The sequence below is a fragment of the Schistocerca piceifrons genome, chromosome X, assembly GCF_021461385.2.
Source record: "Schistocerca piceifrons isolate TAMUIC-IGC-003096 chromosome X, iqSchPice1.1, whole genome shotgun sequence".
NCBI classification, from domain to species: Eukaryota; Metazoa; Arthropoda; class Insecta; order Orthoptera; family Acrididae; genus Schistocerca; species Schistocerca piceifrons.
In genome coordinates, this window is record NC_060149.1 from 742,717,754 (window position 1) to 742,740,208 (window position 22,455).

The window sequence follows — 22,455 nt, forward strand, 5'->3', positions numbered from 1 at the left end:
GTCTGTGGCCATAGATCGAGCTGGTCGTGCTCGTTGTGAGGTCCAAGCGGCGTGCATACTCGAGCGACATTGCTGTGTTCTGTTCAACTTCAACTGTTACTAAATGGAAGCCGGGTAGTGTCTATAGCAAAACGTCGGCATCAAAACTGAAACTGAATGGGTCTGGGACGGCAGTAGTTCGATCTTTTATGACTCCAGACCGACCTTTTATGACTCCAGAAATGCCGCCCACAAGTGAGCTTCCCGACCCCAAAAGATAGGGCCATTACTAACTATGTGGAAGGGAAATGGTCAAAGCATACCTGCTGTGACGTGGAGAACTAACCACATATATTTCCGACAGTGTTTCGTAGTGTACTCGGATTTGAACCGTCGCCCTCCCGAGTGCGAGTCCAGTGTACTAACCACTGCGCCACTCGCACGGTCGGCCCGCGGTTATGCTGACCACAAACATCTTTTTGCCTCGCGCAGTGGAATACTGCGAGATGGCACACGAGGTAACAAATCCAGGCAGTGATGATCTCTGGGCCCCAGTCGCATGCAGTCACTTGAGGATATATCCGCCCCCGGTAGCTGAGTGTTGCCGGGACGGTAGCTGAGCGTTTTCGGTTAGAGGGTCGCAGCCCTCTGTAATTAAATAACTGAGTCAATTGATCAACAACGAACTTAAGCGGATGTCTTACGACGTCCGCCCCGAGCAGATGCAACGAACGAAAGAGAACAAAATGAGATTAAAAAAAAAAAAAAGTGTTCAGCGCGACAGATTGTCAATTCTAAGGGTCCGGGTTCGATTCCCGGCTGGGTCGGAGATTTTCTCTGCTCAGGGACTGGGTATTGTTTTGTCCTAATCATCATCATTTCATCCCCATCGACGCGTAAGTCGCCGAAGTGGCGTCAAATGGAAAGACTTGCACCCGCCGAACGGTCTACCCGACGGGAGACCCTAGTCGCACGACATTTACACTCGAGTATATTTGAAGTGGAATTTACAGCCGTCTTAGAAGATGACCGACTCACCGTCACCTTGGAAGCAGTATCGTATACAGACCAGACAGATGTCGAGTAACATGATAGACTATCGTAAGCTTGCAGCAACTACAATAGTTGCTCTCGGGCTGTCTCACCGAATGCCTTGCTCGCATTCATCACCATGAGTCCATCAGCAGAAACGCTGTAAGCTTCTATGGCCACCCCTGTTTCCCCTAATGCATCTCATGTCCCAAGGCTTGCATTTCCCATTTTCGATGTTCGACTCTCACAATTAGCTCTCGCTAGAGACTGGTTTTCGATTTCGTTACCTTTATCGAACCTCTTGTTTCGTTTGTCACGTATAATACCTGGCCTACAGCAGGAAGGCGGCTCGCCAGATACTAGATCGATCGTAATTGTGGGTGGGCATAAGTAACTGTGTGACGGGACTCCTTCAGTTTATTTTCATTTGTGATTTTAAATATACGTCCATGTTTAACTTCACTGGAGGCCTTTCACTTACTGTAGCTTTCCTTGGTCCCTTGTACTAATTATATCATCGACTCGACAACCACCGCAAGTAGGTGATGAAGCCAGATGCCTTCAAGCGATTCGGGAGAGATGGACAACAGGTCAGTTGTGAAAGCATTGCTAATTACGCACATAAATTTTTTTTCGTGATTTTCTTTAGATTTCTATTCTTTTTCTTTTGTTCATATGGGCATTTCTAATTGTGATTATGTAACATTCTACTGTGGTTTTTAAATGTAAAGATGTAATTGTGATTATTTCGTTTGCCAATGGATAAATATGTTTCTTGCTTTGTGCCTGTGCTAAAGTTTGTAAAGTTCTCTTTTGGAATATTATTAATTGTGAAAAATGCAGTCAATAACATTTATAAAGGTTTACGTAATTTACGATAACGATATAACATCTATAGACAGGGGACAGCGATAGTGATATCGAGAGTCGAAAGGTTGTTGCGTAGTAGAGGGGATGGTGGATGGCGTATCTGTGAAGCGTGCGCGGGAAAAATAGTACTGTGTTTCATGAAAAGCATACGTAATTGTATGGACAGTGATACCGAACTATCAGATTGTTAATTCTCTTTACCACTGAGGTATGTAATGCCATCGCCAGCGAACTTTAAGAGCAAATAAACCGTACTGTGAAAGTGCCGCTAACATTACTTTGTTGTGGCCGACACGAACTGTGCTTTTATGCGAATGAACTTTGCTGGTATTGGTTTTGGGTGGTGGAACTGTTGTATATCACATTCTATCAAGCCGTGAAAGTGAAGACTAATTAACTGTGCAATATAAGTGGCTTTCAGTGACGTTGTCGAAGTTTGAAATGCGAGAACAGAGTGGACATTGTTTACGGTGTGCTTCGCACACAAGAACAATTCTATGAACTATGTATTTGTGGCTAAGACTGGTATGAATGTGACGAACCGTGTAATTATGGACGATATTGTCACGGACAGGGCATAAAGTGAAAAAACGAGCGATGTCTACGTCATGTACTTTGAATGAGAGGACATGTCAACAACGTTCGTATACTGGCGTCTTGTGGTTTGTTAATCACCACGGGGTTAATGATACAGCTGTGCCGGAACTTTATTTGCGTTTCGCGGGAGAAGATTAACCAGCGGAACTGTCTGTATCCTGCTCTCATCATTGTAACCCGCCGACATCATGCTGCCTAACACAACGCTTCGTATGCAACAAAAAGTTAAGGGATTTTGCCGAACGCTATCTCCTGACCTAGAAACTTTCCTTCTCTATTAAAAGTATAAGAATTACAGACTCTATTTAATTAAATTCTTTGTTTAGTTTGTTTGCTTTCTGCTAACGAAAATAAAATTACAGTCAGTGAATTAAAAGTTGCCTGGTAGTCATTGTTGAAACACCAGTAAATATAAACTTCTTCCTCTCATTAGGACTAATTCTTCTTGCATGTCAAAATTATTGTAGTTATTTTATATAGTTTGATGTATTGTTATGAGACTAGATATATGACAGTGACTAATAAGAGTATTTTGTCGCGAAATATGGCTTCGAACGAAAATTACGGCGACCGCCATAATTGCTTGCGTTCTGACCAATAACGTAAAAGCTGCTATTCCCATATTGGTGCTTTTCCTGACGTGAGCGGGAATTATAAATGTCAGCTGTCAAATCACGTAGTGACTGTTTACCCAGTAATAAAAGTTTTTGATATTGTATTGCTACGAGTCGTAGTATTAAGAGACACTGGTTATACTCAAAAGTGAGTAGATGTATGGTGAAACCCCCCGGTGTTCATGCGATTGTTAACAGTATTGTGTGTGATTCACGAAATTTTGTCACTTTTTCTAATTCCTTTCAGATATTGTCTTAGATGTCTTTGAAGTTTCAGAGAATATATACACAATTTTGTCGGTTCAGGTTAATTTCAGAGCAGTTTCTCGTGAATATTAGAGTTTTCAGTTCATAAACAAAGTGGGATCGTGACCAATTGAGAAGTATAACAAAGAGTGTGGTTTTCCAACTAGAATTTTGGATGACTTCACTGTTCAGATTTTGATAATTATTTTTCCTGTGGGTTGAGGTCATCACAGAGTGACTGGAGAAACGGTGTTAGGTCATTCCCTATTCTTTTAACCTCGGTCACCACTGACGTGACGACATCCACGATCACTGAAACACACCGTTGCGAATAAACAATAAAAACTTCCAGTCACTAAAACCTTCCCCCTTCAACAAACTATTCAACAGGCATTCACAGCAGAAAAGAACTCTCCAGATGATTCAAGATTTCCTTCTCTTGCCACAAAAGCAAAGAAAGCATCGCATGCCAGCGAGCACTGAAATCCACGAGAATATGAAAAATGGCATAATACTCAAAGATACAAAGAAGATTGTTGGGATGCAACGCAGGAAAACGTGTTGTCTTCCAGCAAGCCATAGTCTCACCTTCAAGCCAGAGAGTGATGTGCTGGCTATATGGAAAAGATTCTGGAACTGACAAAGACTAAGCTGTGGCTGATGATATCAGCTGCATGGTCCTACCATCATTCAGTCAGAGAGGGGACACGAATTGACTATCCACTTCTTCTTCTTCTGTAGTGGTCAAACCAAGGATTGGTTTGCAACAGCTACAATGACAGCTTGTCTCTGTGCGTCTTTCAGCTTTTCTCTTCATTTCTATATAGGTGTTACATCTCACATCTTTCACGATTTGATCCATGTACCTCAGCCGTGGTCTTCCTCTTGGTCTTTTTCCCTCGACATATCCCTCTATGATTGTGTTCAGGAGTCCTTTATGTCTTAATAGATGACCTATAAATTGCACTCTTCTTTTAACAATGAAACTCCAGAGGCTTCTCTTCTCACTTGCTCTTTCCAGAACCACTTCGTTTGTGACCTTGCCGATACATTTTATTTTGAGCATGCGTCTATAGCACCACATTTCAAAAGAATTTAGCTTCTGGTCTTCCTCTGTCCCGAGAGTCCACGTTTCACACCCATAGCATGCCACACTCCACACATATGATTTCAAAAATCTTTTCCTGATTTCAAGGCTGATGCTCTTAGATGTTAAGATGTTTTTCTTCTTGTTAAAAGCAGCCTTTGCTTGAGCAATTCTACTTCTCACTTCTGCCTTGCTCCTTCCATCCCTGGTAATATTACTGATCAGATAAGTAAATTTATCAACTTGTTCAAGCAGTTCATTGCCTACATGAACTTGGACTTTCACTTGATCTTTTTTGTCGCATGCCATTACTTTTGTTTTTGCTTTATTAATTTTCATATTATATTCTTCCCGCATAACTATCTACTACAGTAAGAGAAACCACCTTTTTATTCTAACTGTGGTGAATGCATTTCAGTATAGCCCATTTTAATAGGGTGTGTTCTACACTGATATGACAAAACATTATGACCACTGCCCACTGCGACGTCGGACGCCGCCTGGTGGCTTTGCAGCCACGTGACGAAGTAGCAAAAGTATGGAAGCGGAGCAGACACGGACAGGCCGGAGATCATCCTAGCGAAGATACGGGCTGCAAATGGAGAAATCCACTGAGATACGCAACTTTGACAAAGAGAAAATAATTATTACACAGAGATTGTGAACGAGTATCTCGAAAACAGTGAAGCTGGTCGAATGGCCACGTGCTACTGTCGTGAGCACGTGTGGAAAGAGGTAGAACGTCAGTAAAACTACCACTAGGCACTAAATGGTTGGACGTCCACGACTGTTCACAGAATTTGCGGTTCGGAGGCTTGCCTGCTCTGTAAAGTAGGATAGTTGGTGATCTGTGGCATCTCTGCCCAAAGAGCTGTTTTGAAACACACTGTTCATCGTACATTCTTCAACATGTAGCTTCGCTGCAGACTACCCCTATGTGTTCACATGTGGGCCCAACGGCGTAGTCAATTTCCACTGCAGTGGGCACGAGACCATCAGAATTCGATCGTCGATGAATGAAATCGTGTTGGCTCTTAGGGTGAATCAAATTTTAGCACACTAGGCCGATAGTCATCTCCACAAAAGCCGTCATCGAGGTGAACGTGCAGCGCGCCACTAGCGCAGGCTGATCGAAGCAGTATGATGCTATTGGAGACATTCTTCTGGGCTTGCATGGGACCTGTGATACTAATCGAAGACACGCTGACAGCTGCGAACCATCTGCATCCCTTCATGCTTGATGTCCTCCCCGACGGAGATGTTCTCTTTCAGCATCTCCGTATCTCGGAGCCAGAGCCGTGCTACAGAATTTCGCCTGATGTAAATCCTATGGAACCCATCTGGGTCGCTATCAGGTGTCATCACCGAGTACGCAAATCAGCGGTCCGTTATTTACCCGAGTTACATGACCTGTGCGTAGACATCTGATGCAACATACTTCACAAACCTATCAAGAAATTGTCAGATACCTGATACGCAGAATCAGTGATGTATTTCGTTCCAAAGACGGTCAAAGAAGCTACTAAGCAGGTGATGTCACAATGTTTTGGCTCATCAATGTATATTCTACGAAGTGGGCAGCAGCAAATTTGAGTGGGCTCTGCCCTCTGATTTAGCTATACAAGGCGTGGTGTCGTCCAAAGAGCGTGATGCCAAAGCAAAGTTGGTACCTCACAATGCAACCACAAGTAAAGACAGTAGCCGCAAGCCGCACCGATGAATGAACAACACCAGCATAGCCACGCCCAGAAAGGTTTCGCTACGCCGCCGGACAGTACTACTCGCCTCAGCCCGTGATCGTCGATCGTCAACTAAGATGATAGCATCGTCTTCTAGTAGGCCATCTGTGTGATCAGTGCATCAGGCAGAACACTAAGTGAAAGTTATTGTTAAGTATACTCTGAGTGAGAGACTTGTATTTTGTCCACATCAAGTGATATCTGAATGTTCACAGACAGTTGTAAATACGCATGACATTCCTGTGGAAATGGATTTTACAAAGTTAAGTAATTCTTCTTATCTATGTCATAATAAAGTGAACTAACATTTATGTGCTATGATGTCTATTCGGTCTCCTCCTGGAGCAAACCAAAGAACCCACATTTCTACCGGGGCTGTATTTTCGTCCGGTACAACATAAGGTATATCATAATTAACAATGAAAATTGACTCAGGTGAAAATATACGACAGTAGAAGCAGAAACGTTCCAGTAAACACGGGGCCTCAAACGAAGATTGCAAGGTAATTGTGATCCTGTGGTTACGACGTGCCATTGACTTCAGTAAGAAATATCGTCTTAGTAAGTACAAATATACTGCCTGACCAAAAAAGTGAAGAACCCGGAAGACACTGTCGGATGTCAGTGCAATTTCATAACATACACACTGTTGGTGGGAATGTAAATGGTTAGAGGTGCAATTCTCTGTGAGAAATACAATCGCCACCAGAGAGCATCAGCTCTGGTCTGTTTAATGGTGTTAAAGGGCCTTCTCTGGTCTACAGGGTGTCCCATTCAAACCTCCCTGATTTTAAGGACCCAGGAGAGAAAAACCACAGTAGATACGACAGTGAAAAGTGCACCACATTGTACACTAGAGCATCTCAAAGAATTTATACTCCCATGTCAGAAGTGCCAAGTATCGTCGCCAGACTGCAGCATGGTCGCATGAAGTGAAAGTGGCGACTCCACAGTTGCACGCGCAAGAAGTAGTGTGGTTTGCAGAAACAAAATCGCCGATTACTGTGCAAAGAAATTATCGTCGTGTGTATGAATGTGGTCCACCTGATGTGAAAACAATTAAGGAATGGTATAGGAAGTTTCTGGCAACAGGAAGTGTTCTGAAACATTCTGGCAGTGCACATTACGGAGTTTCAGAAGAGACAGTGGAGGACATCAAACAAACGTTTCTCAGAAACCCATGTAAGTCAATTCGTCAAGCAACCTGATGTACCTCGATCAACATTGCATCGTGTAGTTCACCAGCGTCTTCGTATGTGTGCTTACAAAGTGCAAATTATGCAACATATGACGCCAAATGACACAGTATACCTATAAAAATTTGCTGCAGACATGCTGCAGCGTACTGATATGGATACCAACTTCCTGGAAAGATATTTATTCTCAGATGAGGCAACCTTTCATCTATTAGGAAGGGTTAATTGGCAAAATATTCGGATTTGGGGTTCCCAAAAGCCGCACATTCTCATTAAACATGTTCGTGATAGCCCTAAACTAAACGTCTGATGCGGGCTAATGCACGACAGGATTGTTGGACCGTCCTTCTTTGCGGGACATGCAGTGAATGGGTCAGTGTATCTGGACATGTTGGAGCAGTTTGTGTACCCTCAGATACAAGACTTGCAACCCATCATCATTTTTCAAGAAGGTGGAGCTCCACCGGCTATTCACAAGTTCCTGGATAGGAACTTTCCCAATCGTTGGATCGGATGCGGACGAACCATTGCCTGGCCACCACGTTCACCCGACATTACGCAACTTAATTTCTACATGTGGGGATTCATGAAGGACCATGTGTATGCGACCAAAGTGGACGATATTCCTACATTGCGGCATCGTATCACTAATGAGATTAAACAATAACAGAGGAAATGTTACCAAGAACTTGGCAAGAAATTGAATATAAACTCGACGTTCTTCGTGCTACAAATCGTGCACATGTAGAGGTGTATTGATGATAAATAAATAAATTCTTTGAGATGCTCTACAATGTGGTGCATTTTTCATTGTCGTAACTACTGTGTTTTTTTTCCCTGGATCTTTGAAATCAGGGAGGTTTGAATGGGACACCCTGCATAATGGGCGTGAACAGCATCAGGTGTTGAGTGATCACTGTCAAGGATATGGAGATGCAACGTACTCGTGCGAAATAGTGTACAGCACCTAACAAAGTTAGAAGAGGCCTCATTTTGGGTTCCAGTTGTCTGTGACAGATACAATTGCCACGAGAGTGCATTAGTTCTGGTCTGTTTAGTGGTGTTAAAGGGCCTGGTCTGGTACATAATGGGCGTGAACAGCATCAGGTGTTGAGCGATCACTGTCAAGGATACGGAGATGTAATGTGCTCGTGCGAGATAGTCTTCAGCACATAACAAAGTTAGAAACGGGCCTCATTTTGGGTTTCCGTTTGGCTGGCTCGTCGAATCATGCAATATCTAGATTTTTGGGCCAATTCGACGTGATGGTGGCCCAATGTTGGACTGCAAGGGAACGTGAGGGCAGTCATACGTGCTGCCCAGTTTCTGGTCGGCCACATCTGACCATCACAAGAGACGATTACTGTACTGTGCAACAAACAACATCGTAATCCCTTCACATCTACGCCTACCATCCGAGCATAGCTCTTTTCAGTATTCTGTCTCATCCTGGACCACTGGTTGGAGACTATCAGCAACCTCACTAGGGATTTATTGTCTCTTGTGTAGGATGTCTCTTAATGCCACAACACAACCAGTTGCATTTGGTGTGGTGCTGCGAGTTGGAAGCAGGAACTGCTGATGAATGGCGTCGCACTGTCTTAAATGATGAAGTGCGTTTCTATCCTACCCTGGATGACCATCGTCGGTGGTTATAATGGCCCCCTGATGAGATGTCCCATTTTAGAGAGATACAGCAGTATTACTCCTGGTGTCATCGTCTGGGGAGCCATGAGGCGTGACTTCAGGTCACGGCATACACAGGCTGTTACAAAAATGTATGGCCAAACTTTCAGGAAACATTCCTCACACACAAAGAAAGAAAATATGTTATGTGGATATGTGTCTGGAAATGCTTACTTTCCATGTTAGAGCTCATTTTATTACTTCTCTTCAAATCACATTAATCATGGAATGGAAACACACAGCAACAGAACCTACCAGCGTGACTTCAAACACTTTGTTACAGAAATGTTCAAAATGTCCTCCGTTAGCGGATACATGCATCCACCCTTCGTCGCATGGAATCCCTGATGCGCTGATGCAGCCATGGAGAATGGCGTATTGTATCACAGCCATCCACAATACGAGCACGAAGAGTCTCTACATTTGGTACCGGGGTTGCGTAGACAAGAGCTTTCAAATGCCCCCATAAATGAAAGTCAAGAGGGTTGAGGTCAGGAGTGCGTGGAGGCCATGGAATTGGTCCGCCTCTACCAATCCATCGGTCACCGAATGTGTTGTTGAGAAGCGTACGAACACTTCGACTGAAATGTGCAGGAGCTCCATCGTGCATCAACCACGTGTTGTGTCGTACTTGTAAAGGCACATGTTCTAGCAGCACAGGTAGAGTATCCCGTAAGAAATCATGATAACGTGCTCCATTGAGCGTAGGTGGAAGAACATGGGGCCCAATCAAGACATCACCAACAATGCCTGCCCAAACGTTCACAGAAAATCTGTGTTGATGACGTGATTGCACAATTGCGTGCGGATTCTCGTCAGCCCACACATGTTGATTGTGAAAATTTACAATTTGATCACGTTGGAATGAAGCCTCATCCGTAAAGAGAACATTTGCACTGAAATGAGGATTGACACATTGTTGGATGAACCATTCGCAGAAGTGTACCCGTGGAGGCCAATCCGCTGCTGATAGTGCCTGCACACGCTGTACATGGTACGGAAACAACTGGTTCTCCCGTAGCACTCTCCATACAGTGACGTGGTCAACGTTACCTTGTACAACAGCAACTTCTCTGACGCTGACATTAGGGTTATCGTCCACTGCACGAAGAATTGCCTCGTCCATTGCAGGTGTCCTCGTCGTTCTAGGTCTTCCCCAGTCGCGAGTCATAGGCTGGAATGTTCCGTGCTCCCTAAGACGCCGATCAATTGCTTCGAACGTCTTCCTGTCGTGACACCTTCGTCCTGGAAATCTGTCTCGGTACAAACGTACCGCGCCACGGCTATTGCCCCGTGCTAATCCATACATCAAATGGGCATGTGCCAACTCCGCATTTGTAAACATTACACTGACTGCAAAACCACGTTCGTGATGAACACTAACCTGTTGATGCTACGTACTGTAGAACAACGAGTCGCATGTCAACACAAGCACCGAAGTCAATATTACCTTCCTTCAATTGGGCCAACTGGCGGTGAATCGAGGAAGTACAGAACATACTGACGAAACTAAAATGAGCTCTAACATGGAAATTAAGCGTTTCCAGACACATGTCCACATAACATATTTTCTTTATTTGTGTGTGAGGAACGTTTCCTGAAAGTTTGGTCGTACCTTTTTGTAACGCCCTGTAGTGGTTGAGGGAACTCTGACAGCACAATGATACATCACGGGCACCCTGCGTCCTCATGAATTACCTCTCATGCGACAGTATTTTGGTGACGTTTTTCAATAGGACAATGCTCGTCCACAGGTCCATGAGTCACCAAAGGTTGCCCATGCCTAATATACACCAACAGATGACCCAGTCACTGTGCAACAACACCATTAGATATGCACTGCAAACATGACATCTAAGAGGTGTTATTATGATGTGATTTCTCAATCAATAAGGCTAATGGAAATGTCCAGCCGACTCATCCCAACATGTAGTCTGCTTTCTCTTTTGGGCGCCACTCATGCTGGCTCGAAAGCAGCCCAGTAGGATCGTCTGTACTGGAAGGCCCTTGGTTATCATAGTGCAGTGGTGTATTACTGAAATTTTGTAGGTAGGGCAGTTGCCTGGAAGAGAAAGAAAATCTGGGTATCCTCCCCCTCAAAGATAAGGAAAACTCTTTAAAACTACTATTTTAACCTGTTTCTTAAAAAATATCAAAGAGGTGCAAAAATATGCTTTATTTAACTAATAAGTTTTAAATTTCTTGAAATGTGTAGCATTCACAGTCGTTTTCTATAGCTTCGTCTATACGAAAGAAAAAAAGACCAAAGGATGTGCAGGGTAATTACAATTAAAGTTAAACTTTCAAGCAGCTGTAGAAATAACACCACTGGTTAGAATGACGTCAAACGGCAACGGGATATTATCGGAGAAAGGGCGAAACGTGTGGCAGAAGAAAAATAAATAGTTACAAAATGTAGCGATAGATGGCGCAGCAAGCATCATAATTTAATAGTGGTCGACTACAAAAGACAAGTGACTCATACAACAATGCCTAAGGTGTACGTTTGACGTTAAACAAACTGTACTACTCAGTGTGCATGGGTGTACCGCTGTGATACTGTTAGTTAAATACGTATGTCTATGCCCATCCATCGCGGAAAGGTCATCTCACATCGGGTGGGAAAAATAGGTTTTTAATATCGTCCTGAGGCCAAAAACCGCATAAAAAGCATCAATCAAAATCAAATCGGCTTATTAATTTTTGTGTGACTGGTGCAAAACATGTTCAATATGCTGTCCACCGTTTTCTGCAACAAGTTGAAATCGAGAAACAGCATGTTCCACTGCTGGTGGAAGTGTTTCTGGGATCACGTTCAGACTGTGTAGCGCAGTGTGTGACTTCAATGTAGCTACGTTTGCAACCGGAACACTGAACACAACATCTTTCAGATAGCCACACAGCCAGAAGTCACGCGGATTAAGATCAGGTGATCGGGACGGCCAGGCTGTAAGGTAATGGCAGCTGATAATTCTAGCATTTCCGAAATGGCGCTTCAGCAGCTGCTTAACAGGATTTTCAATGTGCGGAGGTTCACTATCTTACATAAAAATGATACCATCCACAAATCCACGATGTTGGCGAGTTGGAATGACATGGTTGCACAAAAGACACTCATAGCGCTTAACAGTGACGGTACAGGTAACAGGACCAGAAGCACGTGTCTCTTCAGAAAAATATGACCCAGTGATAAATGATGCCGTAAGCCCGCGCCAAACAGTGACCTTTTCAGGATGAAGTGGTGCCTGCTGATTTGCGTGTGGATTTTCTGTTGCCCATATTCGACAATTCTGTGTATTGACATATCCTGTCAGATGGAAGTGGGCTTCGTCTGTCCACAAAATCTTCCATGGACAATCGTTGTCCACTTCTGTGTGAGCAAGAAATTCTAAGGCAAAGGTCTCTCTTACTGGCAAATCAACAGGAAGCAAATCGTGCACAAGAATAATTTTGGGTGGATGGCAAAGAAGGATGTTTGGTAGGATTTTACGCACCGTGCTCACGGGTATGCCCAATGTTTGGGCAATTCTCCGTGCACTACACGTTTGCACACCACGACTCGTTTCCTCCTGTGTAGCTGTGGCCACTGCTTCCACTGACGTCGAATCAATTCATTTCCTCCCTCTGCCAGGTTGCACGCGGAAAGAGCCCATCTTTTCGAATTTCTGAATCATTTTCTCCAGACCCACGGCAGTTATCGGACCAACGCCTCTTTTCAAACCCTTGAGTGTCCGAAACTTCTGCAGAGCAACGTGTGCACAGTCATCATTCTTGTAATGCAGCTTTACAAGCAGAGCGCGATCCTGCATTGAGACAGTCATGGTGAACGTCGCAGACGCGAAAGGAGGAAAAGCCGTGTACCTGGTGTGTTTATACAACTTCAGTGGGTCGTACACATGACAGGTGTTTCCATTTACGTATCCTGACACATACAGCGCCATCTATTGATCAATTTTCACACTATTTTTTTCTTCTATTTCTACTATTGCAGTTGACACAGGAAGAGAAGAAAGGATCAGTATTATAGATCTGATTGAAGAGAAAATCAGCGGAGTGCAAAACTGCAAACAATCAACTGCATAGCCTGGTAGAAGTGTTTTGTTTGCATCTCCTCTTTTCCATTTTGCCACCGACAGTTTGATTTCTACATTCAGATTAGAAATGCAGTCAGCTTCATCCACCCCATTTCCCTTGTCGTACTACGTAGCCACAGTTTCCGCATTCCTAATCACTGATTCCATGGACCTTGTTGAAGATGAGCAGACTTTTGGTAGAAGTGTGCTGTGAGGCAATGGGCGAGTTGTGGCGCCCTGAAAATGTTCTAAGTTCAGAGTTGGCGTGGCCGCACGGGCCGCCCGGCAAGCCGGTGCTCGTCAGCAACCGTATGGTGCCGAACATTAGCCGGAGCAAGAGGGGTAACCCCAGCGCGTGGTCCAGGCCGACGGTGTGGCTGGAAATCCATGTTGATGCTGTGACGAGGACTGTGCTTTGTGTCAATGAAGGAGATTTGTACGCCAGGAGTACCAAAGATGGTGGACTTTGTGAAACCATAATGGCAGACATTTCACAGTTCATTTAGAAATTAAGAATAGCTAGAGTAATCACGATACCTTAAAAAGAAACATGTACATTACCATTATTTGCACGACGCTTCTGATGGTATAATCAGATTTTCAATATCTTTATTAGTTTAAAGTTTAGTATCTGACTGTAAATTATACAAGTAACACCTAACAACGAATTTCCAAAATCTAAACGGTTCATCCGATTTTGTCAATCGACATGTCTTTAGAAAGCTATTAGTGTAAACCTAAATTGGTATGAATTAAAAGCTTGTAACTTGAATAGTACATGAGTTATTGGAGGTCAAAGTGGCCGATTACTGTTCATTGCATCAGGCCATAAGTACTCCACAGTTACACGAAAAAATGGTAGCAACATGCTTATAAATATAGTTGTTCATCTATGTCTTCGTTTATATCCGATATATACTATTCATGAAGAAATTGGTCAAATATTTACTGTTTTTTAGAAAGCACAGAGACTTTTGCTTCTATTCCTTTGATATATGTTTATTTGATTTGTTTGTATATTTAATAATGTGTGTTAGAGCGTGTTTATGGTCCAACCGTAAGAATATTTGTTTAATTTCAAGTTATTTAGATGTAAATCCAGTATTTCGTATGTGTTTCAATATGTTTGTGAGTATGTGTCGGCTTGAAGACATGGTGGGAACGCTATAGCCAATCACAGCGCTCGTTACTGCGGTAGGCGACTACCGAAGAATGGAGAGACTGTATAGAAGTGGGGGAGGAGCATCGGGTCGCACATGACACGGGGAGTGCTGGATGGGGAGGCATGACGGACGGTCGCGGGAAATACTTGGAGAGTGGAGCAGTTTGCGCGAAGTCGCGGAAGATAGAAATATTTCGTAGTGCCGACCTGTGCACTTGTGAGAGTTCTGTGGCTTCTGCATTGAAGATGTAGTATGCGTTTAGAAGTGAATATCTCGCGAACTATGTTGTTGTTCATAACGAATTACGTGAAGTAGGAATCTATTGTTTCCCTGTTATTCAACTTATATTTGAATTTAATTGCTGGACCATCAACACCAATAAGTGTTTTGCAGTAATAAACGGCGTTCTTATAGGTACTTCGGCTATTGTACTCATCATTTAAGGTCGTTAAGAATAGTACCTGCAGATTTTATTTAATGGCAATCTTTCATTTATAAATTTCAATGTTACATTCAAAATTCGCAACTGACGAGTGATAGGAACCTTCAACTATTCGATTCATGTGTATTTTCATATTGTACGAGGGTTGTCCAGAAAGTAAGTTCCGATCGGTCTCTAAGTGGAAACCACAGTGAAAATCAGAAACATTTTATTTGCAAGAGTTAGCTACACTTTCCACATACTTCTCAACATAGTCGCCTCTCCGACTTAGACATTTCTCGGAGCGTTATACCAAATTTCCAACACCACCGTTATAGAAGGCAGCCGCTTATGCTTCATGATAATTCTCTGCGCTGGTCTATAGCGCGTGGCCTGCGCCCAAGTGTTGTCTTCATATCCAGCGTTTCATGTGAACAGAGATGATACTTAGGACAAGCCAATTAGGGCTGTGTTGTGGCTGATCGAACACTTCCCATCAAAAAGGCTGCAGGAGCGTCTTCACTGCCCCTGCAGAGTGCAGCTGAGAATCGCCATGAAGAAGGAAGTGCGTAGCAGTTGTGTTAGGTGGGCTGCATTCATTAAGGCGAAGCCTCTCAGTGGGCCCTCCTACTTGGCGGGAGACATCGTTGTTCTGGGCACCTTTACGCGCTCACAGTGCGCTCACGGCTGAAAAGAGCGTCTTGATGCGATCGACGGTCATACTAGACACAGTACCCAACACATCTGTGCAAAGCTTCATCGGGTTTTCACTGTGGTTTCCATTTCGCAACTGATCGGAACTTACTTTCTGGACAAGCCTCATATACTGTAGACTCAGCAGCATTTGGCTTGTAATGCGGCAACTACATATCCTAGCCCATAGACAACAAAACCAGCCAAAACTTTTAATATTTCAACTCTGAGTCTGAGGGTACGTAGTTGAGGGCCAACATGTAGCGACCAAGAATCTGTTTTCTTGGTCAGTGTTTATTGTGCCATGAACAGGGATAAAGGCATTCACCCTAAAATAACTTTTCGTACTTCATGGAGCAGTGTCAGGCCTGTTAACTTGTAGAGATGTGATCCTGGGTGTTTGAATGGTGCTTCCTATAATATCTGCCAGTTCTCTTGGCTTGATCGTACAGCAAGCTGAATTCTGCAGCTACATTTTCTCGCATTGTTTTTTAAGGTGAGAAAGTATCGGTCAAAACTTCGGTCAGTAGTCTCTTTTTGGAAAAACCTACAGTTAATATTTGGCTGAGCACTCCAGCAAGGCACACAAGAGTTATGAAGAGTTGTCCATTACTGATTGCAATAAAATGACCCTAGCAGTTACGCCAGAGATGTCTCGTGAAAAGTGTGACTTTTTCATGAATAGCAATAGTAGTAATTGCAAGAACGGTGTCAAAGCAGTTCGAGCCGTATGGGCGAAGCAAAGCGCGTTATGCTGTGACAGATCGGGAAATCGTGCTAATGTTTGGTGCACACAATTTGAGAGTCGACCATGAGACTGGTACAGCTAGTACATTCTCCCAGACACACAAACTATGATGCCTTGCGGAATACGGAAGTAAATGACTAAGTCTACTGACCAGGTCTTTAAATTTGCGTGCTTAACTTCTCAGAGTAAAAAAAAAAATACTATTTTTTATATTTGCTGTCACCTATCGGGGGCGGGACGATCGCCCTCCGCCCCCTCCTCTCCCTCCTTTAATCCCCCTTGCGCCGAGCTACAAACAAATGTCTTCAATACTGACACGGTCCCTATTTATCCTATTCCAGCTACGTGGTCTCTAACTAACTAAAAAAAAAAAAAAAAAAAAAAAAAGCTTTTATGTAGTATGGGTCCACAGCATGGCTACTGCTGCATAAAACTGCCCTTTTTTATTTACATGACTGCCGCTTCGAATATCTCTGTCTCACACAAAAATTGCAAATGTAAAGATTCACACAGCCCCAAAGATAGCCGGTATTCCAAACTTCAAGACAGCTCGATCTGTGTCCAGGTCACATGAAAAAACAGAAATATAGAAAACCATCCATATATGTTCATTTTGCGACTGCAACATCATGTGTACTTGCCTGATGTTTAGAATAGTGATTGTATTATTTAAGTCTGTGTGCATAGTTTTCTTCTTCTTTTTATGAAAACGTGCAACAGCTGCCGTCGATCGAAACGCCTGAGGTGCACTACACGTGTCAAGCAACACATCACATAATACTCTACTAGCCGAGTACCCAGCGTTGCCTGGATATCTGTTTACTCTACTTTTTAGCTAGTCCCCCTCCTCCTTCCTCCATTCTCTATCCATCTCCTCCACCCCCTGTCTGACTATATTCTCCTCCCTCTATCTCTGCCCACCTCCCCTACCCTCCACTCTGTTCACTCCTTTTGCCCCTCACTCTGTCACTGCTCCTCTCCCCTCTCTGTCCATATCCTCCTCTCCTCTCTCTCTCTCACCATCTGCTCCTTCCCCTCTGTCAACCTCCTCCTCACCCTCTCTTAGTCAGTGTCCTCTTCCCTCCCTCCTTCCTCCTCCCTGTCTGTCCATTTCTCCTCCTTTCTGTGTCCAATGCCACATTATCATCTCCAGCACAATAGGAAGTTGTTGCTTCTCGCCCCCGCGGTATTTCTTTCCAGACAGTGAGTAATGAACATACCAAGTTTGGCTGAAATCGATCCAGGATCTCTAGTGAATTACACCCTGCAGTTTCGTTTTCACGCAGCCCGATGTTTATGACGTCATATTTCCTGAATCGTGGATCGTGCAATGATATATTTTTGAAAGTACATTAGATAGCGTATGTGAATACCGCGCGCAAAATGTGTTGCGAGTAGAGTTATTAGTAAATCAATAATAGATTAAAAGATCATGGGCCGGCTGAAGTGGCCGGGCGGTTCTAGGCGCTTCAGTCTGGAACCGCGCGACCGCTACGGTCGCAGGTTCGAATCCTGCCTCGGGCATGGATGTGTGTGATGTCCTTAGATTAGTTAGGTTTAAGTAGTTCTAAGTTCTAGGGGACTGATGAGCTCAGCTGTTAAGTCCCATAGTGCTCAAAGCCATTTTGAGCCAAAAGATAATGCGTGATGCGGTAGTTTTACTGCATGAACAGCGAAAATATAGTAAACAAAAACCTTTTTCCTTTCAACGTTTTGTTGCAAGTGTCAGTGAGAAAAAGTCTCGTAAAGATTTCAAATTATGTGTAAAGTTTGTTGCAAGTCACTAAGTGTTCATTCCCAAATACTGGATGGATATATTCTGACTATTTGCGCTTCGTGAGCTACGCTTGTTTTTCACCCTACCCACACCCGTTTGATAGGCGGGTTGTTCTTACCCCCACAGTTTCTGTATAGATAGTAAAAGATATGTGAACTAAATTTGGTTGAAATCGATCCAGTGATTTAGGAGGCGATGTGGAACATATATACATAGATACTTACATACATATGCTAATACATACATTTTTATAATATGTATGGATACACGTAACCATATACACTTTCACACACACTCGGCTATCAAGTTTTGATGCGCCAGTTGTGAGCAAGTTTTTGGGAAGTTTCTGTTAGATGTAAGGCAAATCCCACAGCTGGCAATCTCCTTCCAAACAATCCCAATTGCGACTCCATCTACCAGTTCGCCTGGCTGAAAATTCCCTGCCTCTGCAATGGATTATATCGCAGACAGCCTACTCTACCTTTACGGTTAGGGAGAAAAAGTTTTTTAAAAAATGCGTTTATGACTTTTTATGAAGAATACTCCACACTGCAGTGTGCAATAAATTGGACACCCTAGCGAACAAAGTGGCACTGTGTTTACCACACTGGACTCGGATTCGCGAGGAGGACGGTTCAAATCCGTGCCGAGCATCCAGATTTATATTTTACGTGTTTTCCCTAAACAGCTCCAGATAAATGCCGGCCAGGTTCGTTTGAAAGGGCACGACCGATTTCCTTCCCCATCATTGATACAATTCGGGCTTGTGCTCCGTCTCTAATGACCACGTTGTCGACGTGACGTTAAACCCCAACCTCCCTTCCTGCCTTCTTTGGACAGCCTTAAACGGAAGCCACCACTTTAACGCAAAATTAAGGCAACGAGAGAAAATGGTTTCCCGTTATGAGTAGCAACAACCGTGGCGTGAGGTTGTGTGCGACGTTAAACCATGTGAACAGTATTGCGACTGAGGTCAGCACAGCTGTTGCAAGCGTCATCATCGTCAGCCGGATGGTTCATTATCTGAAGATGGCCTGCTATTAGAGGCTGAAACCGGTCATATTTTAATATATTATTGTGCGATCGAGACTGTTTTTACTACTTTTACGTGTAACTATCGTTTTTGAAAAGAGAGAGAGAGAGAGACAGACAACTAGCTTGTATTTAGATACTGGGAAAGACGAAGAAGACAAATGAACAGCAGTCTGAAGATGTACGTATAATTTGGCAGAAGTAAACAAATGTACCAAGGTGGCGACTGTAGTTAAAAACAATACACCTGCATAGTTACTCCGTGAACCACCATTCGGGAGGGCGATGGGTCAAACGTGCGTCCGGCCATCCCGATTTGGGTTTTCCGTGATTTCCCCAAATCACTTCAGGCAAATGCTGGGATGCTTCCTTCAGAAGGGCGTGACCGCTTGCGTTCTCCATCCGTCCACAATCCGAGCTTGAGCTCCGTTTCTAATGATCTCGTTGTCAACGAGACGTTAAACACTATCTCCTCCTCCACAGACCACTGTATAGTACAGGGGCAGATAAATATCAGAGACAAGCTAATAAACAATATCTAAATCGCATCAGAAAATGATGATAGATTACCAAGTATATTAGTTGACGTGCTGTGCAGTTGACAATAATTCATTCATTAGGGAGTTGTAAGGTAGTGCAGTTTATGAAAGGAATAGCCTCATCTCAAATATTTTGAGCTTTTCTCTGCTGAGCATTGGCATGGATTCTTAGACCTTTGATTACTTGAGAGTACTGAAGACTGCTAAAGATTATCGTCCCGTTGACGTCAGTGGCATCAGAGATCAGGCAGAAACATGGTTTAGGCAAGTATGAAGAAGGAGTTGAGCTGTGACCTTCTTTAAGCAACCGTCCCAGCATCCGCCTGCCCTTCTTTAGTGAATCCACAAAAGGGTTAATCAATATGGTTGAGTCGAGAATATGAGCCCCACTACTCCTGAATTGGATTCCAATATTTAACTACTCCTCCACTTCGCTCAGTAATGAAGAGACTGAGATGACTCATGTGTTGTGTGCGCATGGCACAGCGGTAAAACACTGTCCTTGTGCGAATAGCTGAGAACTAAATGGCTTTGGACGAACTACATTCGTCCGTTTGTGTCTCTTTCAGCCTCAGCTTCTAGTGACTATTGATGAGTAAGAATTTTCTTTTAATCTAAATCGAATTCTCTCGTTCAGAGGCTCTAAACAGTTTGTGATAAACTTGTTTAATGACTACGATAGAGTTGCATAGACGATTAATGTTATTGATGAATGCATTGGACTTCTTGAGTGAGGAGTAGATTCAAATCCCCTCCCTGATGCAGGTTTTCCATGCTAGCCATAAATCAGGTCTAGAAAATACCAGTACGGTCTCTTCAACGAGACTGCGACAGATCCTACCCATAATAAATTCTTTCTTCAACGTACGCATTCAAACGTCTCTATATCTCACGAAATTAAAACGCTGGAGTCTAATTCGGGAGGAGCGACATATGAATCTGCGCCTGGCTACCTAGACTTAGATTTTCAATGTTTTTCCTAAATCACTTTAGATGAATGCTGGGTGGCTTCCTATGAAAAACTGTAATGAAATGCGAACTTGGGTTGTGCCACTACTCACCTTGTCGTTAACGGGACGTTTAACCCTAATCCTCTTTCCTTCTAGCTACTGGTACCTCGAAGCTGAGCAGGTGTTAAACTTTCTGAACTAATAATCTTTTTTGCAGATATTCTTAGTAGAAGATTTGTATTTCGCGCAGAAGATGGTAGCCCCAATTTCGGATGCCTGTCTTGAATACGGACACTTTTTGTCTTCTTACACGCCTATCTGGAAAAAATGAACTGACTGGTATGTCATGCATTTACTCTCTGCTGACCACACAACATTGACTACGAATATCTGAAAGAATGAACTTGGTTCTCTTATGCTCCTAAACAAGTTCACGCGAAATGGCATCGATATTGTGAACAAAAATATCGATAACGTGGCTTGGCTTATCGACTGAGTTCATTTCATACATGAGAGTCTCTGGCATGACGTAGAAACGCATGAGGGGCCGGGAGAGGATATGTGGTGAAAGCTTGCTGGGGCGGCGTCAGTAATATTATGCATTTCTATTTGTGTGGCAGTGTATCTAGCCGTCGGCATGTGTGTTTTTTCCAAACGATAAGAAGGTTTGAAGAAAGTGTCGGTAATTGTTGTGAACTGAAAGCTATAGATATTCGAAGAAAAACATAAGCTACTTTATATTCTTGCACATAAACAAAGAACAGCTGACACAATCCAACGCTTGTTGTGTGCACTTGTAGTGCAAAGTAGGTTTTAAAGTGTTCCACGCTAGCAAGTGGAAATACGGCTAGCTAAAAAAATTAATAGTCATGAATAATCAGTTGCGAAAATTCTCAAAAATAGAACATGAATGCAAGATCCCAGACTTTTGAATTGGTAAGTAACGACGGTACCAAACATTTTCAGTTTGAAGTGTACTACAGAACTATTTAAAAAGGGTAGATGCGCTAATTCGTCTTTGTGTAAAGTAATTTGTATCAGTGGCACAAATATTGTGAAAGAGCGTTCCTATTTTCAGTACCGGTTGTGTTAATTGCGCCGGTCATTACGTCTTCTTTTTACTTCGTATCTGCTCTTGCATTCGAATCACGACAGTAAACCCAGGTGAATATATTAATATGTTAGACGTGTTTGCATAACGACAAAGCCATTTTAACATGCGGTTAGAGAAAGTTGAGTTTACTGTTAGGTAATGAGTTGAACTTCTACATTTAAAAAATCAATTTTCTGTAGTTGTGGCAATTTGGAATGTGATGTTATTTTTGTTGCGGTACGAAAGGTAAATGAAAATATTGTTTCTGCGTGCATTTACTAACACCCCTCCGCAAAAATATAAGAAAAAAAAAGTCGTGAATCAATTTTCGTATTCTGCGGAATGAACTTTTGTGAAGGGACATTTTACACTGAATAAGAAAGCGTTTCAGTTCGTAGCTATTTAGTGTAATTCAGTGCTTTTTGATTACGTTGTCACAATGGACAGTTAATATCATGTTTAAATATCGTGAACAGTCTCTACCATATGTTTCTCAAAATTTATTCATACTCTCTTCAGTCTGTCCTCCTATCTCAGCTTTTCCAGAACCTCATTTAACTCTATGGATGTGTTGGGTACTTGTCTAAAGTGTGGGTCTATGTGCTATATTCACTGTATCGCACTTATTTTGAAAGTTTGTAGTATATGAATTTTGCATTATATAATGTTTTTGGATATGCAGTTTTTAATGGATTTTATGTAGCTTTTTCCATATGGATCGAATAATTAGTATTGATAAATCAGGCTTTAGATGAAATGGTCTCTTGTAGGATTTCATGAATTTTGATCTACTTATACCCATTTCACACGTATTGGTAATTTTTAGATATTTTATATAAGAAATAGGCACATTCTAAGATATGTGCCTTTTAAAAAAATGTGAATGTATCTGCATAAGTCAGCAGTTAAACTTGCAGAGT

General features: G+C 42.9%; 1 protein-coding gene across 1 annotated transcript in view; it reads left to right on the forward strand.

Annotated features, from left to right (window-relative positions):
- Positions 1-20,976: 20,976 nt before the first annotated feature.
- The window catches only part of LOC124721839 (autophagy-related protein 101), a 39,834-nt gene continuing 38,355 nt past the window's right edge, over positions 20,977-22,455 (forward strand). The window contains exon 1 of the mRNA XM_047246967.1: positions 20,977-21,378. Coding sequence (XP_047102923.1) covers positions 21,349-21,378 — 30 coding nt within the window. The 5' untranslated portion in view covers positions 20,977-21,348. The remainder of the gene's footprint in view (positions 21,379-22,455) is intronic.